The 25,749-nt window shown below is 32.5% G+C and overlaps 1 protein-coding gene across 2 annotated transcripts; it reads left to right on the top strand.

Moving 5' to 3' along the window:
• Positions 1–1,066: 1,066 nt before the first annotated feature.
• Positions 1,067–25,515, top strand: LOC127723606 (uncharacterized). 2 transcript variants are annotated; one of them, XM_052230297.1, is made up of 4 exons: positions 1,067–1,231; positions 17,109–17,240; positions 19,223–19,560; positions 23,227–25,515. In XM_052230297.1, the coding sequence occupies exons 3-4, from the start codon at positions 19,230–19,232 to the stop codon at positions 24,606–24,608; spliced, it is 1,713 nt and encodes a 570-aa protein (XP_052086257.1). In that variant the 5' UTR covers positions 1,067–1,231; positions 17,109–17,240; positions 19,223–19,229; the 3' UTR covers positions 24,609–25,515. The 2 variants fall into 2 exon arrangements, with proteins under 2 accessions (XP_052086257.1, XP_052086258.1); XM_052230298.1 differs by lacking the exons at positions 1,067–1,231; positions 17,109–17,240 and having other exon boundaries at positions 17,884–19,560.
• The last annotated feature ends 234 nt before the right edge of the window (positions 25,516–25,749 follow it).

Below are 25,749 nucleotides of genomic sequence, written 5' to 3'. Positions count from 1 at the left end.
AAATGAACGCATAAAGACAAACAATTTCGCTAAAAGCTAGTATAATATCATACTTTTGAAGTTGTCCACATTATCAAAACGATCAGCAGACAATAATGGTAGTTTGTTTATAAAAATTCGCATATTTAAGATCATAAACATATGTTTTGAGGTGGTATGGGAGTATACACAAACAATTAGTAGAATTTTTATATAATTTGCCAAAATTTAGTATATACTGTGATATCTTCAAAAATAGATTTACAATGATAGGTCACCGAGCGTGTTTTCAAGCTACAGGTTGTGACAAAATTATATATTTTGTATGGATTAGACAGAGAATTGTCATCATAAGGTGAATAAAGGGGAAAACTACATAATAGAATTTTGCAATTAAATATGACATGAAAGCTCTTAATGCTTTCAAAATATGAAAAGGCGAAAGGTTGTCACCGTATGGTTTTTCCTATTAATTGAAAATTGTAGAAAGTTATATTTCTGAATCGAAATTCGGAGAACAACTTAAAATTCTAGGCCTTTTGTGTTCTGCTATTTTACTATCCAAGCTTGCAAAAGACACCCATACTACCATAACATATGGTATGACAATATTTTATCTTTAGGGCTAATTTAAAGCCTTCGTAGCTATCTCCTTTACATAGAATTAAAACAATTCAAAGTTTCAACTCCCTCTGTCAAAGTTGACCTGAGATGAATTTTGATATTTTCGTTAATCGAACACCTGCTGCTTCCAAATGTTAAGCTTTAATTGATCCTTGTCGTCCTGCATTGTCATGATCAGGGTAAATTCAGAAAACTGCTTCGGACGCCCGGTATTTCTATAGGTTATTTTCATCTATATACATTTCCCTATTTCACTTCTGATACAAAGGTTTGGCAATTCAGTACAACGTTAAATGTATGCACCTATCTAATAAAATTATTTAAATTAAACAACAAAATCCGAGAAAAAATACTTCATCAAATGAACATTTAGAGACATAAAAGGTCACATTAAGTATCGCGGAAGTTGTAAACTTGTATATATAATTACTCAATTTACATTTAAACAAGTGTCAAACACTTGTATGCCTTATCATGACTAACTTTCAATATGAATCAATAGAAATGGAAGAATCGTGGATTTCCTGCAGGCAGATTTGTTTTTGTCAATTTGAATTACAGCTTGAATTGATAGAAGTGTTATGTGAACAGATGTACGGACTGTAAATATTTTTACTTTGAAGGAAAGGTAGGTTGATTTCATTGCAATACAATCCTCTATCCTCTATCACCTTTGACATTTTTTTCTTCACACATAATAGGAACCAATGTGGATTACTTTTATGTAAATTGTTGTTTTAAGTCATGGCCTTAATCATCACTGAAGATATATTAATTGTTGAAATGTGCGTCTGGTCATGAGCGGAAGAATGATAACTACTACGGAAGTGTTTACTGACCTTGACTGGCTTAAACGTCCTCGTACGGTCGAAATGAGGACAATTACTATGGAAGTGTTAAACGACCTAGACTGGCTATAGAGCCCTTATACGGTCGGAGGAAGGATAACTACTACGGAAGTGTTTAACGTAGGTGTCTAAACTCACTGTCGACATGTCTTCGCGGTCATAGATCTTTTGATAGCAGTATAATTGTTAAATCTGTATTTTTTCTGATTGTGTCTTATTCCCGAATGTTACTTTTGAATTTGCAAAGTCTTTAAACACATCTGTATTAGTTATCCTCATTCCGACCGTGCTAGGGCTCAGGCTGGATGCTTGCATAGCGACGTTGACACCGTCGACAAACCCGGTCTTGCTTATTTTGGAATTCATGCAGTTTCCAAACGTTTTGTTTGTTTGATTTGTCTCTTCCTGATCGATTTACGAGATTTGATCATCGGTTAACATCTGTCATCCTTTTTTGATGTATGGATGTAAGGTAGATCTAATCTTTGCAAATTGCTCTATGTACAGTTTCTCATTCGTAATCATACCGCATTACTGCTTAATACATTTTTAGCCCCACCTAGGGGCATTATGTTTTTCGTTCTGTGCGTCCGTTCGTTCGTCTGTCCGTTCGTCCGTCTGTCCTGCTTCAGTTAAAGTTTTTGGTCAAGGTAGTTTTTGATGAACAGATGAAGTGGAAGTCCAATCAATTTGAAACTTAGTACACACGTTCCCTCTGATATGATCTTTCTCATTTTAATGACACATTAGAGTTTTGACTCCAATTTCACGGTCCACTGAACATAAACATGATAGTGCGAGTGGGGCATCCGTGTACTATGGACACATTCATGTTAAGAAATGTCTTGCGTAAAAATTTTGTGCAGATACATAGGTATAAAACAAATAGTCAATAGATTTATTTGACAAGTCAACATTTTACCACTTGAGAAAGTGTCTTTTAAAAATAGAAATATAGTTATATTTCGAACTATGACTAACTTACATTGTGTGTTTATTTCCGTAAAACATGTATAACACATTTATCAAATGTTTGCATTTACAATCAGTAACTTTTGATCTTTTTGTTTTAATACAAACACAATGATGTATTCCAACAACAAGTACTTAAGAATCCTTGTAAATGTTCTATGAGGAAGGTTTTCTTCTTTGCGTCAGTTTCGTTTTACTACAAATTAAACATAAAGACAAGTTTAGGTAACTAGTTACTATTGCGAGCGGCATCGACGCATCATCTGTCAGTCGAAAACAAAATAACATTTTAAACAAATGCAGCCAGTTTTGCGTTGTATAGATTAACCATTTGATATGGCTTTTTAGGGTCGTATTCATACTGCCCGTGTGAAACATACTACCCGTATGAAACATACTACCCGTGTGAAAGATGTTAAGAGTGCACAAGTATTGTTGGCTACATATTGAAAATGATAGCTAATGAACAGTGTGACATGCATTTAATTATATATTTAGAAGTCAATTAACAGCATCAATAGTTTGCAAAAGTATGCTTCATAATTTATACTCAAAAAACTTGTATCAAATTTGTGTTGTGAACGGTTTGATCACGTCCTTACATTCAGTGAATAGTATGTACAGTTAAAATTAGGCCAATAATTCTACCGTTGTGAATTAATATTAGATAATGTGACAATTGAACAGCAAACACATATCTGAAGCTTTTTTCCAGAGTTCAGTCATAATGAGAATAGAAAAAAAAATGGCGATTGTCTGAAAAAATATACGTCTTTGACTTTTTTATGAATGTATGACAAAGAATGTTATCTGTATATTCCAAACAGAGATCTTTTAGGATTAACTGCTGGTTGTATGTTTGTAAACTTGCATTGGAGAAACAAGGCTTATCAAACAAATATATTTTTCTCCATCAGATATATACAATATATGTACATTGTCGGAAAATATAAAATTTATTTGTATGAGCTTTAGAAACAGGATGAAAAGCGAGGCTCGCACAGTTTTTCTCCTGTTTCGTAGCGAGTACAAATAAATTTTATAATTTCCGACACTGTACATATATTGAATCGAAGATGGCGTCGGGACTGGACGGTATAATACTTGCTCTAACAACAACATTGATTTTTATCCGTCTTTTTGCAATCACATCGCAACCAGTGGTTTTAACTAATAGATATAAGACTGAAGATCTTGGTTTCTATTCCGAAACTATCTCAAACTTGTCCTTTTATGATTTTGGACTAGATCTTTTGCACCCTAGAGGAGTCCCTGAGAAGACCCGCCATTTTCAAAAATTGAAAACAAAAGGAACACTTTTTAACACCAGTTCCCAGTATCATTCTTCACTTGTAAGACTTTTATTGTTATCTGGAGATGTGTCTAGAAATCCAGGACCAGTGAAAAATCCATGATGAAAATGCCTCAAGCCGGTAAGAAAAAATCAACATGCAATTTTATGCGAGGACTGCTCGTATTGGTTTCATCTGAAATGCATAGATTTGCCGAAAGATGAGTACTACAGACTATCAGAATCGACAGACAGTTGGTTCTGTAAAAACTGTATTTTACCGAATTTTAATGATTCATATTTTGATGATGTAAATATAAAGTCAAACGCACCCACAAACGATTATCTCCCTTCATTGAATAATACAAGTTCCGATGTAAACAATCAACATGCAGAGTCGGTCTTTCAGAGTCTAATTGAGTCCAGGAAAAAACACCCAAGTAACTTCGTGGTAGCATATATGAATATAAACAGCATAAGGTATAAGTTCGATGAGATTAAAGAACTATTATATGATAAAATCGTAGATCTCCTTATAGTTGCAGAAACGAAAATTGACCAATCGTTTAATGATAACTTGTTCAAAGTAGATGGCTACAAACTTCATCGACGTGATAGAAACAAACAAGGTGGTGGCATCATGTTACTGATCAATTCTGACTTTCCATCTAGTCGTAGAGCTGACAAAGAATCTGATAGTTTAGAGAACATTAGTTTAGAGGTTCACTTAAATAACACCAAATGGCTGATGATGGGTATTTATAAACCCCCATCAGTACCTGACAACAACTTTTCAGATAACTTTACAAAAAATATAGACAAATGTATAATTAACTATGATAATATTTTATTACTTGGTGACCTAAATTTTGACATGTTAAATAGTAAAAAATGTCAATCTATGAATGACATATGTGATATCTTCAACTTGTCACAATTAATATTAAAACCAACTTGTTTTATGAAAGGGTCTAAACCCTCACTTGTTGATGTTATACTCACAAACAAGGAAAATATGTGTTTTAACACCCACAATTTATCTACAGGTATTAGTGATTGTCATAATCTTATATCAGTTACAATCAAGGGCAAAGTTCATGCCCCAAAACAGCAAAAAATATCATACAGAAGTTATAGAAATTTTGATACAGATAAATTTAACACAGATCTAAACCAAATAAAAATGCCACTTACAGAAAATGTCACAAATTCTGAACAGTTAAACCAGGCATATACTGAATTTGAAGATACATTCACAAATAATCTAAACAAACATGCACCGATCAAAACAAGACAACCAAGAAAACAACCATTACCGTGCATGAATAGTGAACTTAGAAAAGCTGTATATCGCAAACACATGCTGTACACACAATTTACAAAGCATAAAGATTCAAAAACATGGGAAAAATATAGAAAACAGCGAAACCTTGTTACAAAACTTAAAAAAGTATCCATGAAAAATTATTTTTTAGAACGTTGTTCAGGTGGGGCAAAAAACAGTAACTTTTGGACAACTATAAAGCCGTTTTTCTAAAAAAAATGTCACTCAGGGGAACAAAAAATTGTTTTATGTGAAAACAACAAAATCATAAACAACACCAAAGATGTTTCAGAACACTTTAACACATTTTTTTCGACAGTTGCAGACAAGATTGGTAGTGACGTGCTATACGACCCACCAACTCATGCCAGTATCTTGCAAATAAAAGATCAAAACTGCACTAACACAAAATTTGATTTTCAGAAAACAACAACAGAAAAAGTTGCAAAAATTATTAATAAAATTAACATTAAAAAAGCTACTGGAGTAGATGGCATACCAGCAAAAGTAGTGAAACATTGTAAACCGATAATTGTGCCACAGTTAACAACACTTATAAATCTACCTGTAGAAACTGGAGTTTTTCCTAATAGACTCAAGCAGGCTCAAGTAACACCACTGCACAAGAAAAACAACCAACTTGACAAAGCCAATTATAGGCCTGTCAGCGTTCTACCAATTTTTTCTAAAATTTATGAAAAGGTTTTTGAAATTCAACTTGGTGATTTTTTTGAAATTATTTTTCATCCCTATCTGTGTGCTTTTAGACGTGGCCATGGGTGTCAGACCACACTGTTACGACTGCTAGAAGATTGGCGTGCAGCATTAGATAAAAACCAGTATATAGCTGCTGTTTTAATGGACCTTTCAAAGGCTTTTGATTGCCTACCACATGAAATTCTGCTTGATAAATTATCAGCATATGGTGTCTCTGTTCATTCTATTTCACTACTTAAATCTTATTTGACAAACAGGAAACAACAAATTAAAATAAATAGTATTCTTAGCAGTTGGGCTGACATTCATAAGGGGGTTCCCCAGGGTTCTATCCTGGGCCCCCTACTATTCAATGTTTTTATCAATGATATATTCTTATTTATAAAAAATGGAACTTTGTATAATTATGCAGATGACAATACTTTATCTTACTGTAGTCCTGATTATGATGTTTTGATTTCTACTTTGGAATCTGAATCACTCAAACTTATTGAGTGGTTCAAAATAAATAAAATGCAGGCAAACCCCGACAAATTTCAGGTCCTAGCAGTTGGGAAAAGACATATAACAAAAATCCATCTATACGTATCCAAAGTGCTGATCTTTCGTGTGAGTCAACTGTCAAATTACTTGGCATTGACATAGATTATCAGCTAAATTTTGATATTCATATTGGTAAAATATGCAGGAAGGCATCTCAGCAACTAAATATCTTGAAACGTTTGGGAGCTTATCTGAACAAGCTAAGTAAGCTAACTATTTTCCATACATTTATTCTGTCAAACTTCAATTTCTGCCCTTTGGCATGGCATTTTTATACCGAGAAAAATTCAAAAAAATTAGAAAAAGTGCAAGAAAGAGCACTGAGGTTTGTGTACGAAGACCATTCAAGCTCATATCAACAGTTGCTTGAAAAGGCTAAGATGCCTTCACTGCATATTAAAAGACAAAGATCTATGGCAATTGAAACTTTTAATATAGTCAATAAATTAGCACCTGTCTGTTTACATGATTTATTAAATATAAAAGATTGTAAATATTCTTTCAGATATAGTAATATACTGGATATACCACATGTAAAAACTACACTGTTTGGTAAGAAAAGTTTTAAATTTGCAGCTGCTACTCTGTGGAACAGCCTACCTGACCATTTCAGGACTGAAAACAGTTTTCCTCAATTTAAGAGCCTTATACAGTCTTGGAATGGTTCAAAATGTTGTTGTTCTGCTTGTAGATAAGCTTTATCATATTTTAGAAGTTGCTCTAACATGTTATTATGCCTTAAATTTTTGCATGTGTGCTATATTTTATTTGTGCTTAATTTTAGTTGTGCTTAATTTTTAGTTGTGCTTCAGCTTTGGCTTTAGATATGTATTTTAAAAGTGCTTTGCATGTATTTCAATATGACTGTGCTGTTATATATCCTGTCTGCATGTTGTGTGTTTTAATGTTGTGTTTGTGTTACCTTATATTCGGTAAAAAGCTCTTAAGAGCTTATGTTTGTATTGTTATATGTGAACCGAATCAAAATAAAACTTTCGTATTCGTATTCGTATTCGTATTGTTTTTATCCTGAAATTTACACCCAACACTTGAAACTTTAGTTGTTAAAATATAAATCATTGTCTCTAATTTTTTCAAAGAAATCGACATAGTTTAAACGCGGACCGCGAAGAGGACTCCAAAATGAACTTGTACGCAAAAAGAACATATATATACAATATATGTACATTGTCGGAAAATATAAAATTTATTTAGTTTTTCTCCTGTTTCGTAGCGAGTACAAATAAATTTTATAATTTCCGACACTGTACATATATTGTTTTTATCCTGAAATTTACACCCAACACTTGAAACTTTAGTTGTTAAAATATAAATTATTGTCTCTAATTTTTCAAAGAAATCGACATAGTTTAAACGCGGACCGCGAAGAGGACTCCAAAATGAACTTGTACGCAAAAAGAAATATTCACATTACCGCCTGCTCAATATGGAAGCGGGTTAACAGGAGACTTTATTTGTACAAGTACAAATAAAGCAAAAAATTATTTGTGTACCTGTTATTTGTACAATAGTTAGCTGATTGCAGGATAAAAAAAAAACTACAGCGTTAATGTATTCAGACATATATGTAATGCATTAATGGCTTTAAAGTTATAATTACATATCATGTTTTTCTATGGAATAAATGAAAAACGAGTAGCATTAATATATACATATCTTGGTTTCTTATTTTAGATGGCCATATCAATTCCGCAATTTTTATACGAGATATGTGATATAATTGCGATATTTGCTATGTTTACTACTGTTCTTCGTGTACAAAGCTCAGGTTATTCTTTTCATCGATTATGATATTTTTACACCTATTGATTAGGTCAGATAACGGTCAAAATGATTTCAAAGAGGACTCGCATGTGACCAGGTCTCATTCATTTAAGAGTTCATGCGTTTCTGGCAGTGTGTGTTTGTTGCTTTGATTAGTCTCTAATCGATCATAGAGATTAGAACACCGGTAAACCTCCGTCCCTTGAATAATTAGTCAAGAAAATATACCTTCAGGTTATCCTAGAATACTTTTAAATAACGCCAGAAAAGCTATACCAACCTATTCATACTTGCTAAACTATAAAAAAATTGCTACGTAAATTGAAATGTCATAAAAAGCATATTGTTAGTTTTTCCTTTCTTTGCTTGCATAAACTTCTACTTTTAACTGTTGTCCAAAATCAATTATTAATTCGTGCAATTTGGTGTTGATGGTTAAATACTTTTGCAAGTCACAGTTACTCAAGGTTAATAAACTAATGTTCCTTAATCAGGAAAGGCTTGTTGAAGACCTCCAGCTGTCTGCTTTGTTTTTGTTGTTGGTTTGTCTTACTATTGACATGACTGTGCGTCCAATATATATTTTGGTAAAACAATTCTTATTTTATGATTTATACAGCGATTAATGCTAAAATTGTTCATATTGTATCAAAAGAACTGAAGTAATTACTAGTATACCACCAATAAAAAAAGAAGAGACGGACAGAACGACAAGAACGATCTATTAAATTCCGTTATCCTTTATATGAGCTTTACATTTACCGGATTTGTAATAACATAAGCAACACGACGGGTGCCACATGTGGAGCAGGATCTGCTTACCCTTCCGGAGCACCTGAGATCACCCCCAGTTTTAAGTGGGGTTCGTGTTGCCTAGTCTTTAGTTTTCTATGTTGTGTCATCTGTACTATTATTTGTCTGTTTGTCTTTTTATTTTTGGCCATGGCGTTGTCAGTTTGTTTTCGATCTATGAGTTTGACTGTCCCTCTGGTATCTTTCGTCCCTCTTTTACACATATTGATGCAGTATTTTGATCAACAAAATTAAATTTAATAGTTTGTATCCTTTTTTTAAAGGTTAGACACATCGACGTCAGAAGTTTATCAAACATATATTTATCATGTGTTTATCGACGAAATAACTAATGCGTTGAATCGTTTCTAATTCTTTTAAGTAGAGTATAAATTATCCTCATTTACAGTAGCGATTACTATACTGTAGAGGTTTTACTAATGTTCGATATTTAATGAGCAGACTTTAAAGGACTTTTGTCCGTTTGTCCTTATTTTGTGGTTGGTTCAAGAAGACGGGTTTTGTTAATATAACTGGTTCCCTCATAAGCATAGTACTTTTAAAGAGTTTTCACTGCACTAGTCGGCAACTCACTGACAAACTAAATATGCTTGCGATATGGTATGTTTAGTTTGATAATTATATCTATTATTGATATAGTAACAACTCTAGTATAAGATACAGTTGTAAGCAAATATTACGCAAAACAATAAGTTTTATATTTGAAAAAAAAGTTGTACATGTAATATTTTATGCATATGATATTTCATAAAAAAGGTGAAAGGGGTCAAATTTTAGCGTGTAAATGGATTTGGAATAAAACATTGCACTATCTATTTTGCATAAATTTAACTTTGAAAATGATAATTTATATGATTTGTGTGGGTGTTGTCCGATTTCGTTACTAGGAAAAGTATGTGACACCGTAAAGTTAAACGAAAATTGGGGACCCTTATTTTCATTTTAAATTCCTGTAACAATTTCATTGCAGTTGTTAAGATAAATTAAGGTAGCATATTCATCCTTTTAGGTTCATCATTATTATGCTGATATGCCACATGTAAAATAAACATTATAAAACTGGATTTACAATTTTTTCATTCTATCACAGGTAAGATGCTTAATTATATTACCGCCTCAGTGGTCTCGTGGTCTCATGTTCGCCTCGACTGCGAGGAGGTCATGGATTTGAACCCCGACCGGGTCAAGCCAAAGACTTAAGGATTGGTATTTGCTGCTTCCCAGCTAAGCACGCGGCATTAAGAAGTAAGAGCAAAGACTGGTTGGCTCGTAGTCAGAATAATGTGTCCGTGTAATGTGACATGTGTTCCTGTGGACTGTTACCTTGTGAAATAGCACGATAAAAATCCGGCTTCGCATGTCTGTCTAGTACAAAGTAGGGTTAATATCCAAATTACATTAACATGTTCTCGTCCTGAAGATGCATATTTATTTGCCGCTTGATGTTAAACAGCCATCCATCATCATCATTATCTTAATTTTATTATATTTTTATTTCTTAAACATTTTGGGGTATATCTTAATCTTCAATTAACTAATTAATTAATTAAACTGATTACACCGATGTCTGTTTGTTTACATTGAATGATGATTTTCAATATTACTTTTTATTATATATCTTTCAAATCATAGGATATTTACTATGTTCCATGGTCAACTATTGGTTGAAAGTATTAGTTTTGTTGATCTCGTTAAATGTATGATGATGTATGAACATCCGATTTTATAGTCATTATTTTCAACCTCATTGACCCCCAAGTTCATAACTTATTGGTATCAACCAGGAAAATTACCGTTAATGTTCTAATGCACGTTTTGAAAAACAGAAATATTTTTGGATTAAGAGAAATATATGTATTGTTTTATGAAAGGAAAGTTTAGTCAATTAAATTCATGTCATGACAAGTTATTTATATTGAAAAATTAATTTTGTGCGATGCGTATAAAGTATAGTGAGGCACATAAAAAGTTTAAACAACTGTTAGACATAATGTATTCACAAAATACAGTTATATGGTTGTTATAAGGTTATTGGCATTATCTTGGCATTTCACAAGGTCGTTTCTTTTTCTGTCTTTTAATGACGTATTTTCACTAAATCCATTGAATGTTGGATGTTTGCTGATTGATATTTAAGTCTTAGATATATGAATTGTTTATCAGTTGTTATTGGCTTTGAAAAAGTTGTCAGTAACTGAGAGTACTCTCAGATCTGTACTTAGCGTCGTTTTTGTTGTGGGGATTTATAAATACCTTGCCACGTCCGGTCTGTAATTTTGTCAGATGTTTTTCTGCTTTAATCGATCTGACGAGTAAAGCCCTTTTCAAATGTGCTTCATAGTTTGTACTTATGTTGTACTGATACACAACAATCAAAGGTTAGGGGAGGATTTTGCGCCACCAACCAAATTCAACTCCGTCACATTCTGTGTGTACCTGTCCCAAATGAGGACCCTGTCATTCAGAGGGTTGTCGTTTTTAGCTGTTAATCATATTTGTTTTTCGTCCATTGTTTTGTAAATAAATCAGGCTGTTAGTTTCCTCGTTTGAATTGTTTTACATTTGTCGTTTCTTTGCCTTTTATAGCCGACTTTGCGTTATTGGTTTTGCGCATTGTTGCTTTCTGTTTAAAACATCGCATCATTCTTTACCAGCCTGTCGAAACAATAGAACCTGTAATCTTGTAGTTGTCTTTTGTTGCTGTCTGTCATATTTGTCTTTCGTTCATTGTTTATGTTTCATATGTTATTTACATTTTGTTGCATGGAAGCCTTTAATAGATTTTTTCTACGATATAGGTTGGGCTCAATGTTGACAGCTGTACGGTGATTCCCATCTTTGTTAGTTGGTTTGCGTAGGTGCCTCATTGGTAATTAAACTGCATATACTCTACGTGCTTTGATTGCTTAATTTACATTTGCACATTTCCACTTTAATGAAAGATGTCTAAAATTAAACATTTCTTTGTGCAGATAATATTTTAGTTATAAAACAAAAACAGATAATCCCTTAATTCATTTGACATATTAACATATGGCAACCTGGATATTTATCTTATAAAAATAGAAAAAGAGACAAATTTCAAACTAACATTTCTAACATTGTGTTTCGATATCCTTTTAAGTATATTTAACAATTGTTTAACACTTATGATAAGTTACTTTCGTCGTTTTGATTTAATAGCAAACAAAATATATATTCTCAGAACAAGTACTTTACAATCCTTGAATAAGGAGGTTATTCTCTCTTTGTTTCAGTTTCCCTTTCCCACTACGTTAACTAATCCATGACAAAGTGTCAGAAATCAATAATCATGTCGACCATGATAAATGCATTATCTTTTAGTAGAAAACCAAACAAAGTGTTAAACAGATGCAACTGTAACAAAAGTGTTAAACAGATGCAACTGTAACATATATTTAGATAAATGGCTTCCTTATTTACCACGAACATAATGTACAGTTTAAATGATGTCACCTTTCTGCTGTAGCGTAGATGTGTTAGATGATAAGTAAATTGATCGACAAAAGTTTTACTGAAACATTAAAAACATAATACAGCTGTAGGTACAAATAACGTACATATGCATGGCTAATATGTCAAATATTAAAACTTTTTAAGAGTATAACTTAAAACTCCACCTTATAATCATAGCAAAAAAAATCGGAAACACGAACTCCCCTTATACTATACCAACGATATCTACGAAAAGAAAAATTATATCCAGTTTATTTCGAGTATTGCTCACTTTCGGCTTAACTAACGCTTACCGCGACATAATATGAAAAAGGAGAATATTCTGCTTATAAAACAACTTAATTTAGAACCCGTTTTATTGCCGCTATCCTGTGATTTGAAACTTAATTTTGCATAGAAAGAGTATAACTTGTCAATTAACAAACAGCTGCATTCTCTCATGGAGTATGTAGTCATTACATATAGTTTATTTATAGGTTTGTCTTTCAATTCCACAGTCTGGTTTAACATTCGTCACACTGTCATTTCTCAAATTCAAATCCTTAACTTTAAATTCTAAGTTCAGACTTGAATAGTCAGAATATAAGTTTTTTCTTCTTCTCTTTTTGTTAACTTCCTTAAATGACTGTTCTGAATAGTTTGCAAGATATATAGATATCAAGCAAATAATGTATATCCAGTTTACTCATTTACAGACAGGTTAGACCTTAATTCATGTTAGTCTGTCGTCGACTTGTGAATTTGAATATCCCTTTGGTATCTTCCGTCCCTGTTTTAAAATATAATTTTTGTACGTGTTAATCCCAGTCACTTCTTTAAGTGCCTGTCCCAATCCAGGAACAAGTTTTCCTACGAAAATTTTGTTTTTTTTTCTTTCTTTCGTATTTATATTTTTTCAGTGATGTAATACAAACAGGCCGCTGATTTTCATATTTAACTTTTACACATTTCTCATTTAGAAACTTTTAAGGTAACACTTTGCTCAATGTTGAAATTTTAAGGTAACCTATATGATAGTTCAAAACTGTCATCTTTAATCTATCTCTGGACATTGCCTGAGTAGCCTTTATGTTAACTCCCTTTATATTAACCGGCTTGGATTGTTTTTTCGACATATTAACCTTTCCACTACTGTCAAACGTCTGACATAAAAACTTTTCAAAATTAACAGTTAATATAAACATATTACCAATTGGAAGTGTATGCATTAACACTTAAAAATAAAGTCAAGTTCGGAACTTAATTACACTTGTATTGTTTTTCTATTTTCTGTTATTCATATTTATATATGTCACATGTTCATGGTCTTTAATTTCTCTTAAATGGTTATCGAGTGACATAAATATAGATTCCTACACTGCAACAAGTGTATTACGATATTTCTCCACTCGAGACAGTTAAATTTTATTATTTAAAGCGCGAGGCTTGCCGAGCTTTTAAAATAATTAAAATATGACTGTCGAGAGTAGAGAAATATCGTAATACACGAGTTATGGTGTCGGAATCTGTTTCTCTGATGATTTTTATCCTTCGTTTTTGAAAGATTTTCAGAAAATTGTGTTCTTTACAGTACGGGTAGAGACTTATTACTATAAATAACGGACTGGGACATGTCGGAAATGAATAATCCGACTTTTTTATGGTAGGTAGTATGGTCATTAATCAACAGATCCAGGTGTGAACGGTAATATAATTGTCCTTTCATCTCAATCCGTGCTACTAGATTATTACGCTTCACTGATTTCAGAATCAGGTTACCTGTGATTTAAACCTCTCAGTCTCAGTCACTTTATTGATTAGTTCTACATCGTATTTGACATAAAATATTTTTACAGGTGAAGTACTAGAGACAACTTTGTTTTAATAAACATAGCCTATTTTTTTAATTATGGCTTTTTATATTTCAAATGCTGTTTATATTCCTCAAAATATTATTTTCTATGTTCTGTTCCCTTGTTTTTTTTTTTTGTTATGTATCTTTTTCATATTTGTTGGCATACAGTTTTTAAAATATTTTCTGTTTTATTTCTGGAAGGTTATTTTTGTTTTACTGATTTATTTTCCACGTAAACCCATTGATTAGCAGAATGATGTGCAAAGTGCTGCTGCGTACGTTTTAGTTTGACAACACTACATTTGTATTTAATTTTCAGTCTGCGTTGGGTCAGTTATGAAATAAAAATAATTACAGTGAGCAATACTTATATACTAGTAGTTTGGTGATTCTTTATAATTGTGAATTTAATTTTTACTGTAAACAAATATTGTCCGAAAGTTGGTGATATATATAACTAAAGTAGTACGCAAATAATAACACTAGAAGAAGATAACGGTTCCTCTCGGGAATTAGGTTTATTTTGATATTTCTGTGTTTGTTAAATATGCATGAAATAATTGCCACTGACATGAATGGACATTAAAACTAGAAGCATTCAATCGTTTGATGACCAGTTGATTAAATATTTACTATGATTTGCAGTCTAAAGAAATGCAATTACTCCTATTTAAATAATTTTATGGTGCTGCATTGACTCTTAATTGCATAATATTTATTTACGCACAATGCATGTTAACTTGTATGTTGTATTTTTGACACCAATCTAAAAAAAAATATTTGCCGTGAAAAGACAATTCCATGATACACATATCAGTGATCAACAGCATGTGGTTGAACTTTGAACTTGACTTCACTCACAATACAATGTTGACTGCTAAAAATAGCTGGGTTAATTTTGTCAAACACCCGTGATTTTCATATGGCGGGAATTATCGTAACAGTTAACACAGGTGACCTTACTGACCGACCGTGGGAAAATCTATTCATGATTTAATTTGATACGTAATGATTGGCAGTATTGTGCGTTAGTTTTGAGGCTCTTGATCGAGATCCATTAATAATTGATATACCAGAATAGAAAATTTAATCCTTGTAGTTATAAACAAAACAAGCTTTAGTCTTCTTTAACTATTTTATTTATTATATTTATCAGTCAACACCCAGATTCCTATTTAAATAATTTATTCGGACACCTCCTTTAAAGTTCGGGAATTATACAATTTAAACTACCGACATTGATTTACAAAATCTTACTGACTGCACGAGCTTTAGAGAATGGCTAGAAATACGACGCAAAAGTAAAGACGGCTGATCATGAATAGTGTAAAACTTTGATTTTCGTGTATTGATTGACACAATTCGTAAAATATGTTTATAAAAAACACGATTTTCATTAAAATTTCAAACATGGAAATAGAAAGGCAATATCTTTGTTATAATAAAACGAGTGTCAACAAATCTGTTATTTCCATTATATGTAAATTTATTAACAAACAAAATTTAAAATAATGCTGGGTCATAGATCTGAATATATATTGATGTGCATATGAAAAGTTTTTTTTATATAAAAACTAGGAATCGAAAGATGATCACGGCGTCATAAATATTGTAAAAAAACCAATTGTTTCAAAAAGATTAATGGGAAATATATGTCAAAATAGAAAGCACGGCTAATCTGGCTGACCAAATTGTTTTACTTGCGAAAAATGATTGACAGGTATGAATAGACGTAGAGGCTCCGATGGAGAACGTGGTATCGAAAGGAAAATAACAGTTTATTCACAATGCCTATATTTAATTTGTTTATATACTTTATAAATATGATATTTTGGCCTTATACTTAAAATTGTGTTTCTATTAATAACATAAAGGAACAGGACGTTAAAAGGGGGAAATATTGTAACCATCAACGAAAACTCGTATAATTTACGGGATTGATGTCTCAACATTTTGATTAAAACTTCGATTGAAAACAGTCCTGGTTGTTATAATTTTGAATAAAATGAAATATCTACGGTTTACAAATACAAATACAAATAGTTTATGGGCACAAACACAATTATTATAATTACCAATACATTTTTACAGTGCATTGTTAAAAAATCGTCTTTCTTTCATTTTCAAGTTAAAAAAAAGTTGATCCCATATTCATATTTAATTTTAATTTTTATTGTAATTTTTTCTTTTAATACAAAACAGTATTTAACATTTATTATCTATCCTTCATAAATACTAAAATATCTGTACAGGTAAAATTTAATTCTAATCGAGCTGGTACAGATTGATTTACGACCTTCCACTCGGATATTGTACAGGTTAATATCACAGCAGGTGTTAATTACACTGAGACAACTGTCCGACCAGTCTGACATCTAGACGGATTAAGACATCCATAATAATAAGTCTCTACCCGTACTGTATATGCGACGTCATCAGGCATGGCCGCCTTTTTCATGACGTCAAAATAGGAAAATTCAGAAGAAAACAAAACATTTTGACGTAATAATCAAATTTCGACTAATCATTTGCCGAGAACAGATATTTCACTAGTGAGGAGAAATATTTTTCTCACACCGATCAAGAAATGTGAAAATAGCACAAAAATTAGAGAACAATATCTATATATTCAAGTGAAATTAAAATGCGTCGCAAGATAAATTTTCTTCTCAAAAGTTCTGTATGAATATGGCTTCTTATGAGTACAAAAACAGATTAGCAAGCACGTGTGCACAATTAGTATTCTTTGGAATACCGACTGTTTGCTGAAATATCAATCCAACAAAAGACGGATTTTTTATTTTGTAGTTGTCCTCCTTTGTGAATTTATGTGGGATTCCAAAGTTTGCGATGATTTTGAATTATTCAGTGCGCCATTCCAATTATTTTTTTTCATTGTAGGAACAACAACATATTTGTCGTGAAGAGAGGATAACGCATCAAAAGAAACCCATGTGCTCATTGTAAGTCGCAGGTTTTAAATTGGCTTCTGAATGCAAGCCTGCATGGAAAGAACAGCATTGATCCATTCATGTAAAGTGTCAAGCTTTCGTTTATTCAACTCGCACTTAACTAATTTTCTGGCATAGTCATCAACTACATCGATCAGTAACCTGAAGCTCTTTCTTCAGTAAATAGGCTAGGTAACACTATAATTCGGGCCTTCTGCTAACATCTCTGTAAGTTGATAATTGCTAACTACATCAAGATTCCAGTTATAACATGACATGCGGGACTGTCTTAGGATGAGACCATCTGGAGGTTCGAACTTTACAACCATGAGGTTAAAGGTCTATGAAACCCTCTTGTGGTTGAACATTTTGGATGAAATAGGTTTTGTATTGTATTGATGCACAGATATTCGACGGAAACATTATTTGCAAAATTCTACCTAGAAACGAAATCTTTATAAGTAGTTGTCACTGTTTGACAAGACTATGATTACCATGTCCAATTTTTTTTGCAACCAATCTGTATTAAGCAAAATATGATAAACATTTCCCAAAAAATTACAAATTTCATTCATATAGGGGCCAAATCATTTGAGAAGTTAACTTTTCCTTGTAGCAAAACAGATTTCTAGCTAAGATCAGTGTACAAGTTTGCAGTGCTTTATATAAGTTTTTTTTGCAACCCGGATTTGGTTAAAAGAATACTGTCAAACACAGTTCCTGTGACAGAATATTAAAAAAACCTTGTAATTTCCGAATTAGACTATTTACCGGATTTGTAATAACATAAGCAACACGACGGGTGCCACATGTGGAGCAGGATCTGCTTACCCTTTCGGAGCACCTGAGATCACCCCCAGTTTTTGATGGGGTTCGTGTTGCTTAGTCTTTAGTATTCTATGTTGTGTCATCTGTACTATTATTTGTCTGTTTGTCTTTTTATTTTTGGCCATGGCGTTGTCAGTTTGTTTTCGATCTGTGAGTTTGACTGTCCCTCTGGTATCTTTCGTCCCTCTTCTAACGGTTACTGGTACTGTCCCAACGATCATCTCTATGTTAGCACATCTAACGCAATATTTAATGTTACGTCATTCTGATTGGATGGCAACCGCAGTTGGTTATAGGTTGGTTATTTTATTCCCTTTGGGTCGTATATGACGTCACGTAATTTGGTACATCGAAACACTTTGTTTTGTCTACCCTCCAACAACTTTTCGGAATATTTTGCTTCCTCTTGTTTTATTTGAGCGCCACTGATAGGTTCTATGTAGACTAAACGGCTGTCTAGCCTAACTTATAGTAAGCCTGATAACTTTAATGAGCTTTTATATGTTTTTTGCCGTTAAAACTTTTGGCTTTGGACGCATATGATTTGCAAAGTTTTATTTTCAATTGTCATGATAAGGCAATTACAATCAACGTTTCCGGGACATTTCAAATGTCGTTTTCAACAATTCACTCCTTAACATAAAGACAACCGTAGATAGCGGATGTCAAATCTCACAAGTCTATTAATACATTAAGAAAAAAAACAATCAAAAATATTGAAGAAATTGCATGAACAGTAAAAGGTGAGATACCGAATGTGTTGACGGTCAAGTGCACTTGCTATGAATGCACCAACTGCAATGTGAATCCACACTTATGAGAACATAGAATTAAGGAATTGCAAATATTCGGTAAATTTCAAGAGCAGACGACATTTAATTCTATGATATAGGTTGTATTGTTGTACCTTTGCCGTATATCTAAGTTGTAAAGTAGGTCAATCGGTCGTTCTCAAAAATACAATGTTTTCGGGTCTAAGACTAACACTGCTTGTGGTAATGGAATCGGGCGTCGCCTGACAACATGTGGTAACTTGTTAAAGCATACGATCTATATCTGTTCATTCGATTGCAAAAGCCATAATTTTGAATGAAATCAGCTTTTTTATTGACTAAACACAAGTAAAGTCGACAACAACTAACAACAATAAGTATCTAACAATGGTGATAAATGTAGAATAAACAGTTTTATAACTTCTAGTTGAAATTCATTGTATTGAATTATTTCTGTATCTAGATTCATCATGGACAATGCTAACAGAAACCAAGAAAATGACGACGATGCAAATATGTATGGAATGAGAAAAATTACATATTTGGAAAAATACGGGGTTAAACACTTTCCATACCGCGGAAAGCGCAAATACGCACCATCAATTTACCAGTCAGTAGACGGTAGTATGGTTATCTCAAACGATGTTTTCGGATTGACAATCAAGCAGTTTGAACGAATGTATAAAGAATGTCTACATAGAAGGAAAACACATGAACAGTGGATACTAAACCTTAGATATCCTGACAAATCCTCAAGTGAATATCTGGAATACTTGCAGAATTGTACAGAATGCAATAAAGGTAACACTTTGTTATGTCAGACTCTTACGTAGCACAACTTGAAATAAATATTAGAATGAAATTTTTATGTAACAATTGTTTTCATTGGATAAAAGTTACCATCAAATCCACAGTTTACATGTCGTAACTAAGTAAGGAGCCGCAATTGTGAATTGTTTGGATCAACTCATGTTCGATTACTACAAAATTATCGAAAATAAAACAACGTCTACCTCAAAATCACCGTTTTGAAGCGATTTAATCCAGAGTTGATTCGTAGAAATAACGTATTGACCTTCAGTTTGTAAGATCATATTTGTGTGACGTCACGTGTATCCATGACGTCTTTACGCTAAAATCATACATGAAGTTTCGAGGGATTCTATTTTATTTCTAATTTATACATCTTTTTAAGCTGTAACGTACTATTTCCTTTTGTAAACATTAAAATCGGCATAACAGTACTGTAGTTGAAGAGTTGAGACCATTAAATCTCCAATTGACGGTACCAACTCTTCAACTACAGTACTGATATTCTTTTAATCATAAACCAGAGTAAGGAGCCTGTAACTAAGTTGTTGTCGTTTGTTGTTGTTATATAGATTTGTTGTTTGTTTATTGTTTTTTAGAAGCAGTTGGTTGTCTTGTTTGAATATTTTTACATTAATTTGTAATTTAGGGCCATTTTAGCTAGCTATTTGCTATCGGTGTTGTTGAATGCTATATTTGGAAACATCTACGTAATTAGGTCTCTGGTGTCTGGTTGTCTCATTAGCAATAAAACGTCATTTTCAATTTTTACATGGAAAACAATGATTTAAACGCGATAGACAAGAAAAGAAACAAGTTCATTAAATACTATACAGTAAACGAAAGACTGAGGAACTCAAACCTAACCGGAAACAAATGTAGCATGTATTTGCTTCAGAATGAAACAATTCATTGATCTTCCATAAACAGTACTGCTAATGGCGTTCGAATATGGTGCTCAAGAATTTTAAAGTTCCTGTTCTATTATCCATAGTGCTGCTTTTGTGAAGAAATTAATAAGGTTTACGTCTCATTAGGTTATCAACGATCTATAAACACATGAAACAGTGGGTTGGGTTTTCTCATTGATAATATAAATAACATCTGTAAAGAAAATCAACTGTTTAACCCGTTGAAATATCTTTGAAAGAAGAAATGATCTGTTTACCCTTCTGGAGCACCTGAGATCACCCCCAGTTTTGGGTGGATTTCGTGTTACTTAGCCTTTAGTCTTGTGAACTATTGTTTGTCTGTCTTTTTCTTTTTTTAGCCATGGCGTTGTCATTTTATTTTCGATCTATGAGTTTGAATGTTCCTCCGGTATCTTTCTCCCCTCTTTTAAATATATATGTACAAACAGACTAAAAATAAATGAGATATGTTTAATCTTTTTGCATGTTTTTGTTCTGGGGATGGATAAGTACCCTGCCACGTCCACTCTGTGTTTGTGATACTTGTTTTTGCTTTATCTTCATCTGTTGAGTTAAGTCCTTTTCAAATGATTTTTTATAGTTTGGTCATATGTTGTACTGTTACACCACTGTCCAGGTAAGGTGAAGGTTGGGCACCAGCTACCATGTTTAACCCCTCCACATTCTAAATGCGCCCGTTCCAAGTCAGGAGCCTGTAATTCAGTAATTCAGTGGTTGTCGTTTTTTGCTGTTTATCATATTCGTTTATAAAGTTGTACATAAATCAGGCCGTTAGTTTTTTCGTTTGAATAGTTTTAAATTTTTTATTTCGGGGCCTTTTATACCCGACTATGCGCAATGGGCTTTGCTCGTTGTCGAAGTCCGTACGGTGACCTATAGTTGTTAAGTTCTGTTTCATTTGGTCTCTTGTTGAGAGTGGACGTATTGACAATCATACCACATATTCTTATATGTATAAAGATTGATAGAAAATACATACAGAGATGTAAGATTTGTTATTAGGACAGTGCTTTTAACATATTGATACGTATACGGGTTTAAACATATATATTATGAGTCGCACAAATAACGTAAACATCATCATACATCTAGTCTTAGGGTTGAACAAATTTTCAACAATCATGACAAATAACCACAAAATTCTTTTCTGAATTTTTTTGTTAGATAACCCTTTGTTTTAAATTAAATTCTATGAATTTGCTGAGGTGGAAGTGTCTATTTAATTATACCTTCACAAATTGAAAAAGTTTTACATGGAATATATATTACAATGTTATCTACACATTTTGTCTATCCGTGCTTACATTAAGCAATGCGATCATAATTTACATTATGCAGGTACATTGGGCACTATAATTGGTAAAGAGTGATTGAAACACGACATACTGCACATGCATTGAATACAGCGGTTTAAAAAAAACAAAGAAGCTAAACAAAGAAACTAAATAATAGTTGATTTGTCTTTCTTTACAAGGCTTTTGCCATTTTTTTATATGCACATATAATAGTTAATATATATACACTCAGTAAATTTGACAAAATATTTATATGTAATTAATTAATGAATAGAAGAACAACAGACTAACAATAATAAACACATGTGTATCGCCAGGATAATCTGCAGATTAGACAAAAAGAAAAAATGCTAATTTTTTTCTTCTTAAAATATTGCAACCAAGCAAACCAAACAACCCAACCAATAACAAATACAATTTCCAATGACAACATAGCAATTACTTTCTGAATAGTATTTTAGCAGTGTTGACACATTTAAGAGAGAACAAACTGACAAATCGAATGTCGTTTAATGCAACAAATGTATGTTCGGCAATTGTATGCGTAGCAGCGATATTAAGAATAATAATTGACACAATCAAAATAATTAAGACCAATCATAACACCAGCGAGGATACAAACAAGTCATCAAAGATACCAGGCTACTGATTAAGAATATACAACGAGAGTATAGTCTACAAATACTATTGTTAAGTAGCATTCGAATTAAGATATTTGCAGCGCCTACAGCTGGCAATTCTGTAAATATAGACAATGCAATTTCCCATAGGAACTCCCTTTGCGGCTAAAACTATGACACTTTTACTATGAAGTTTCGTGAAAAATAATATCCTAGAACGGAAAAGTTTATATGCACTACTATTTTATTCAAAGGTCAAAATATAGGGCTGTGCGGCATATTTTCAACATTTATATGCCCTGAACTTCTAAGAGTTTAAACTTATGATGTCTCCATGAAATGAAACACAGAGATCATAAATGGGAACCAGTACGTTAACAAATTAACATATCTATGAATATTATATATCTCCCCAAAAGAGGCGTGGTTTGAGAAACAGCTGTATTTACAAAGTGCAACCTACAGCATGTACAAACTTGCTGTGTTTAATTACAATCTGAATCTGACAATTAAAAACATTGTACCATATCTTGCTAACGTATACAATATATGCTTGGTGTAAACAAACTCTTTAACATTTTTTAACAATGAAATGTATGCAAATGACCGGCTGATACATTATTAATCTACATGCCAATTAATACAAACTTAAGGCCGATGTAAAATGTCATTAACTATACTTGATTTATTCTAGCCGCAATGTTCATCTCCTTGAAACAGATCTTAGGATATTACGTTATATGTACGGACGTTGGTATACTGTTTTATGATACATCAAGAAATAAACATATTTTCTTATTCACATTGTAGAAAACTCTCCTTGGCCTGAAAATGAATTGAAAGAAAAAGACTTATTCGAACATTTGGTAAAGATAGTTGGTACTGAAATAGATATACGTACTAGACAAAGATTATTTATCGTACAGGATATGATATTTAATTTGACAAATGATGATACACAAATATCGAGTGGAAGTTTGGCAGAAGGACTAGATTTACCAGGAAGTGACTTAGATATAATGTTTGTATGCAACCAAGTAGTTGTCAAACGGAATGTACGCGATACTAAATATTCCAAACAGACAGTACAGCATTATAAACACCCAAAGCAACAAAGTATATTTGTTATGGAGACAGATAATGATTATCCAGGATTTACAAAACTAAGATTAATAGCCGCAAAAGACACTATAAATTTAACACATGAATGCTTTGAAATTACTACAAAAGGTTTATATTTATCAGTTAATGGATTTCTAAATGGTATGAAGAAAGAACTTCAACATGTGCACCTAATACCACACGGTCCTTGTCTAACATTTTCAGATCAAGATCGCGATTTTGCCTTCTGCTTTCGATGTACATGTTTGCCTTACAACGCAACTTCATGGGCAATGCGTAATCGACGGCAATGGCCTCCTAATTTCGTGATTGACAAGATTGAACAATACGGATGTTTGCTAGTACCCATAGGACCTAAGAACAAGTCAGATTCTAATTTATTATGGAGATTGTCTTTCTCTATGGCAGAAAAACAACTTGTGCATTCGTTTAATTTTACACAACTCTTATGTTACGGTCTTCTCAAACTAACATTAAAGCGTATCATTAACACAAATGATGATGTCAAAGATTTATTGTGTTCCTATTTTCTGAAGACGGCTTTATTCTGGGTCTCAGAGGAAGTGGATATTGACACATTTCAAATACCTAAATTGTTTCGTTGTTATTTTATCTGCTTGCATAAATTGATATCATGGGTGGAAAAATGTTACTGTCCAAATTATTTCATACCTGAACACAACATGTTCCTCGAAAAGATCACGTCAGATAACAATAAAATGCTACTACTTGTACTGAATACCTTACTGGTTGACGGAATTGATAGATTGATTAGTGGTTTATTTCCGCCTCACAATAGACATTATCTTTTAAAGAGTGAATGTTCGTTCATTAGGCTAGACCTTCTATTTTACAGAATTAGTGGGAGTAGGATTGTGCGCCACATGTTAGAGTGCCATAATGTACTGACACTAACTGAATCTTTACGGAAGTCCGAAATGTCCGCGTTCATTAGTGATGTATGTAAATTTGAATACAATAGAATAAGTAAATTTGCAGTACAACTACTACCACTACCAACCGTAATGAATAAAAAGTTCAACATACACAAACTTTATCATAAACATTAACAAGACTATATCAAGACAGATGCCGTGTCGGGTTGGTTGTTTTACGCGTCGTTTTGTTACGTGACAGGACAGTACAATGAAACACTCAAACTGATAGATTATGTTCTATCAAGATGTTCACCTGATTTGGTGAATATGGAATATATCTATCGTGAAGAACATATCAATAGTTACAGACAAAATGTACATTCTAAAATGACATTTCTTGAAAGGATGAAAATAGCCGTTGTAGATAGTGTTTTTTATATGAAACACTCCTCATTAATTCCAGGTGAACTACAACTGGAGGTTGAATACAGTGATATTTCTATACTGCCCATCACAATGTCTCACTGCCTTAGATTTCTATGCTATAATCGTCTTGGTGAAATTATCAATAGACAACAAGCTTAAAGTGATTTACATTTAAGAGTGAGAGAAGATTGTCATAATGATTTTTACCGATCATCTGATGCATTAACAATACTTGGAGTATGTATGGAGTTATCAGGAGATAAGAATTCAGCGTATAAGTGTTTTCATGATGCTTTACAATGTGATTATATAATATGTCCATCAGCAAAAATACGAGTTTCTCAACCTTTTGACGTCTAATATAAGCTTCTTCCTTATACTGTCTAAGTACAATCGAACTTTACTATGAAACGATTGTTCTAATAAATAAATAAAAAAAAAATTTGAAGATTTACAAATGGATACACATTAACTTCGTGCTTTATATAGGATGCGTACGTTTCCACATTGTAGTCAGCTTATAATAAATGCAATATGTTTATATCAAAACAAAGGAAAAATATATACTATATGGATATACGACTGACAATGTTTCTATAAAAAATCTGCAATGGCAAAAGGATAAAGAATTGTTACAGTAAATCGTTTATCTATAGTATAATTGTGATAAGGAAGAATTAAAATACAGTCAAGATTTTTGACTCACTAGAAAAATACCCAAACATACCGAATTCCAAAGTAAATTGATAATTAGGGTCGGTTGAGAACAAAACTTTCCACCGGAGTCTTTATATGAAGTATTAAGCTTTAAAATGATAGGGTATTCCGGATATTAGTTCTCCAATCATGATTTTCTTGACAAAGTTTATGTTTTGATTTTCATTAACAATTCATATGAGATTTTTCA

The sequence above is a fragment of the Mytilus californianus genome, unplaced genomic scaffold, assembly GCF_021869535.1.
Source record: "Mytilus californianus isolate M0D057914Y unplaced genomic scaffold, xbMytCali1.0.p SCAF_13, whole genome shotgun sequence".
NCBI classification, from domain to species: domain Eukaryota; kingdom Metazoa; phylum Mollusca; class Bivalvia; order Mytilida; family Mytilidae; genus Mytilus; species Mytilus californianus.
The sequence above is the reverse complement of the archived record's forward strand: the minus strand, read 5'-3'. Positions and strand labels throughout refer to the sequence as shown.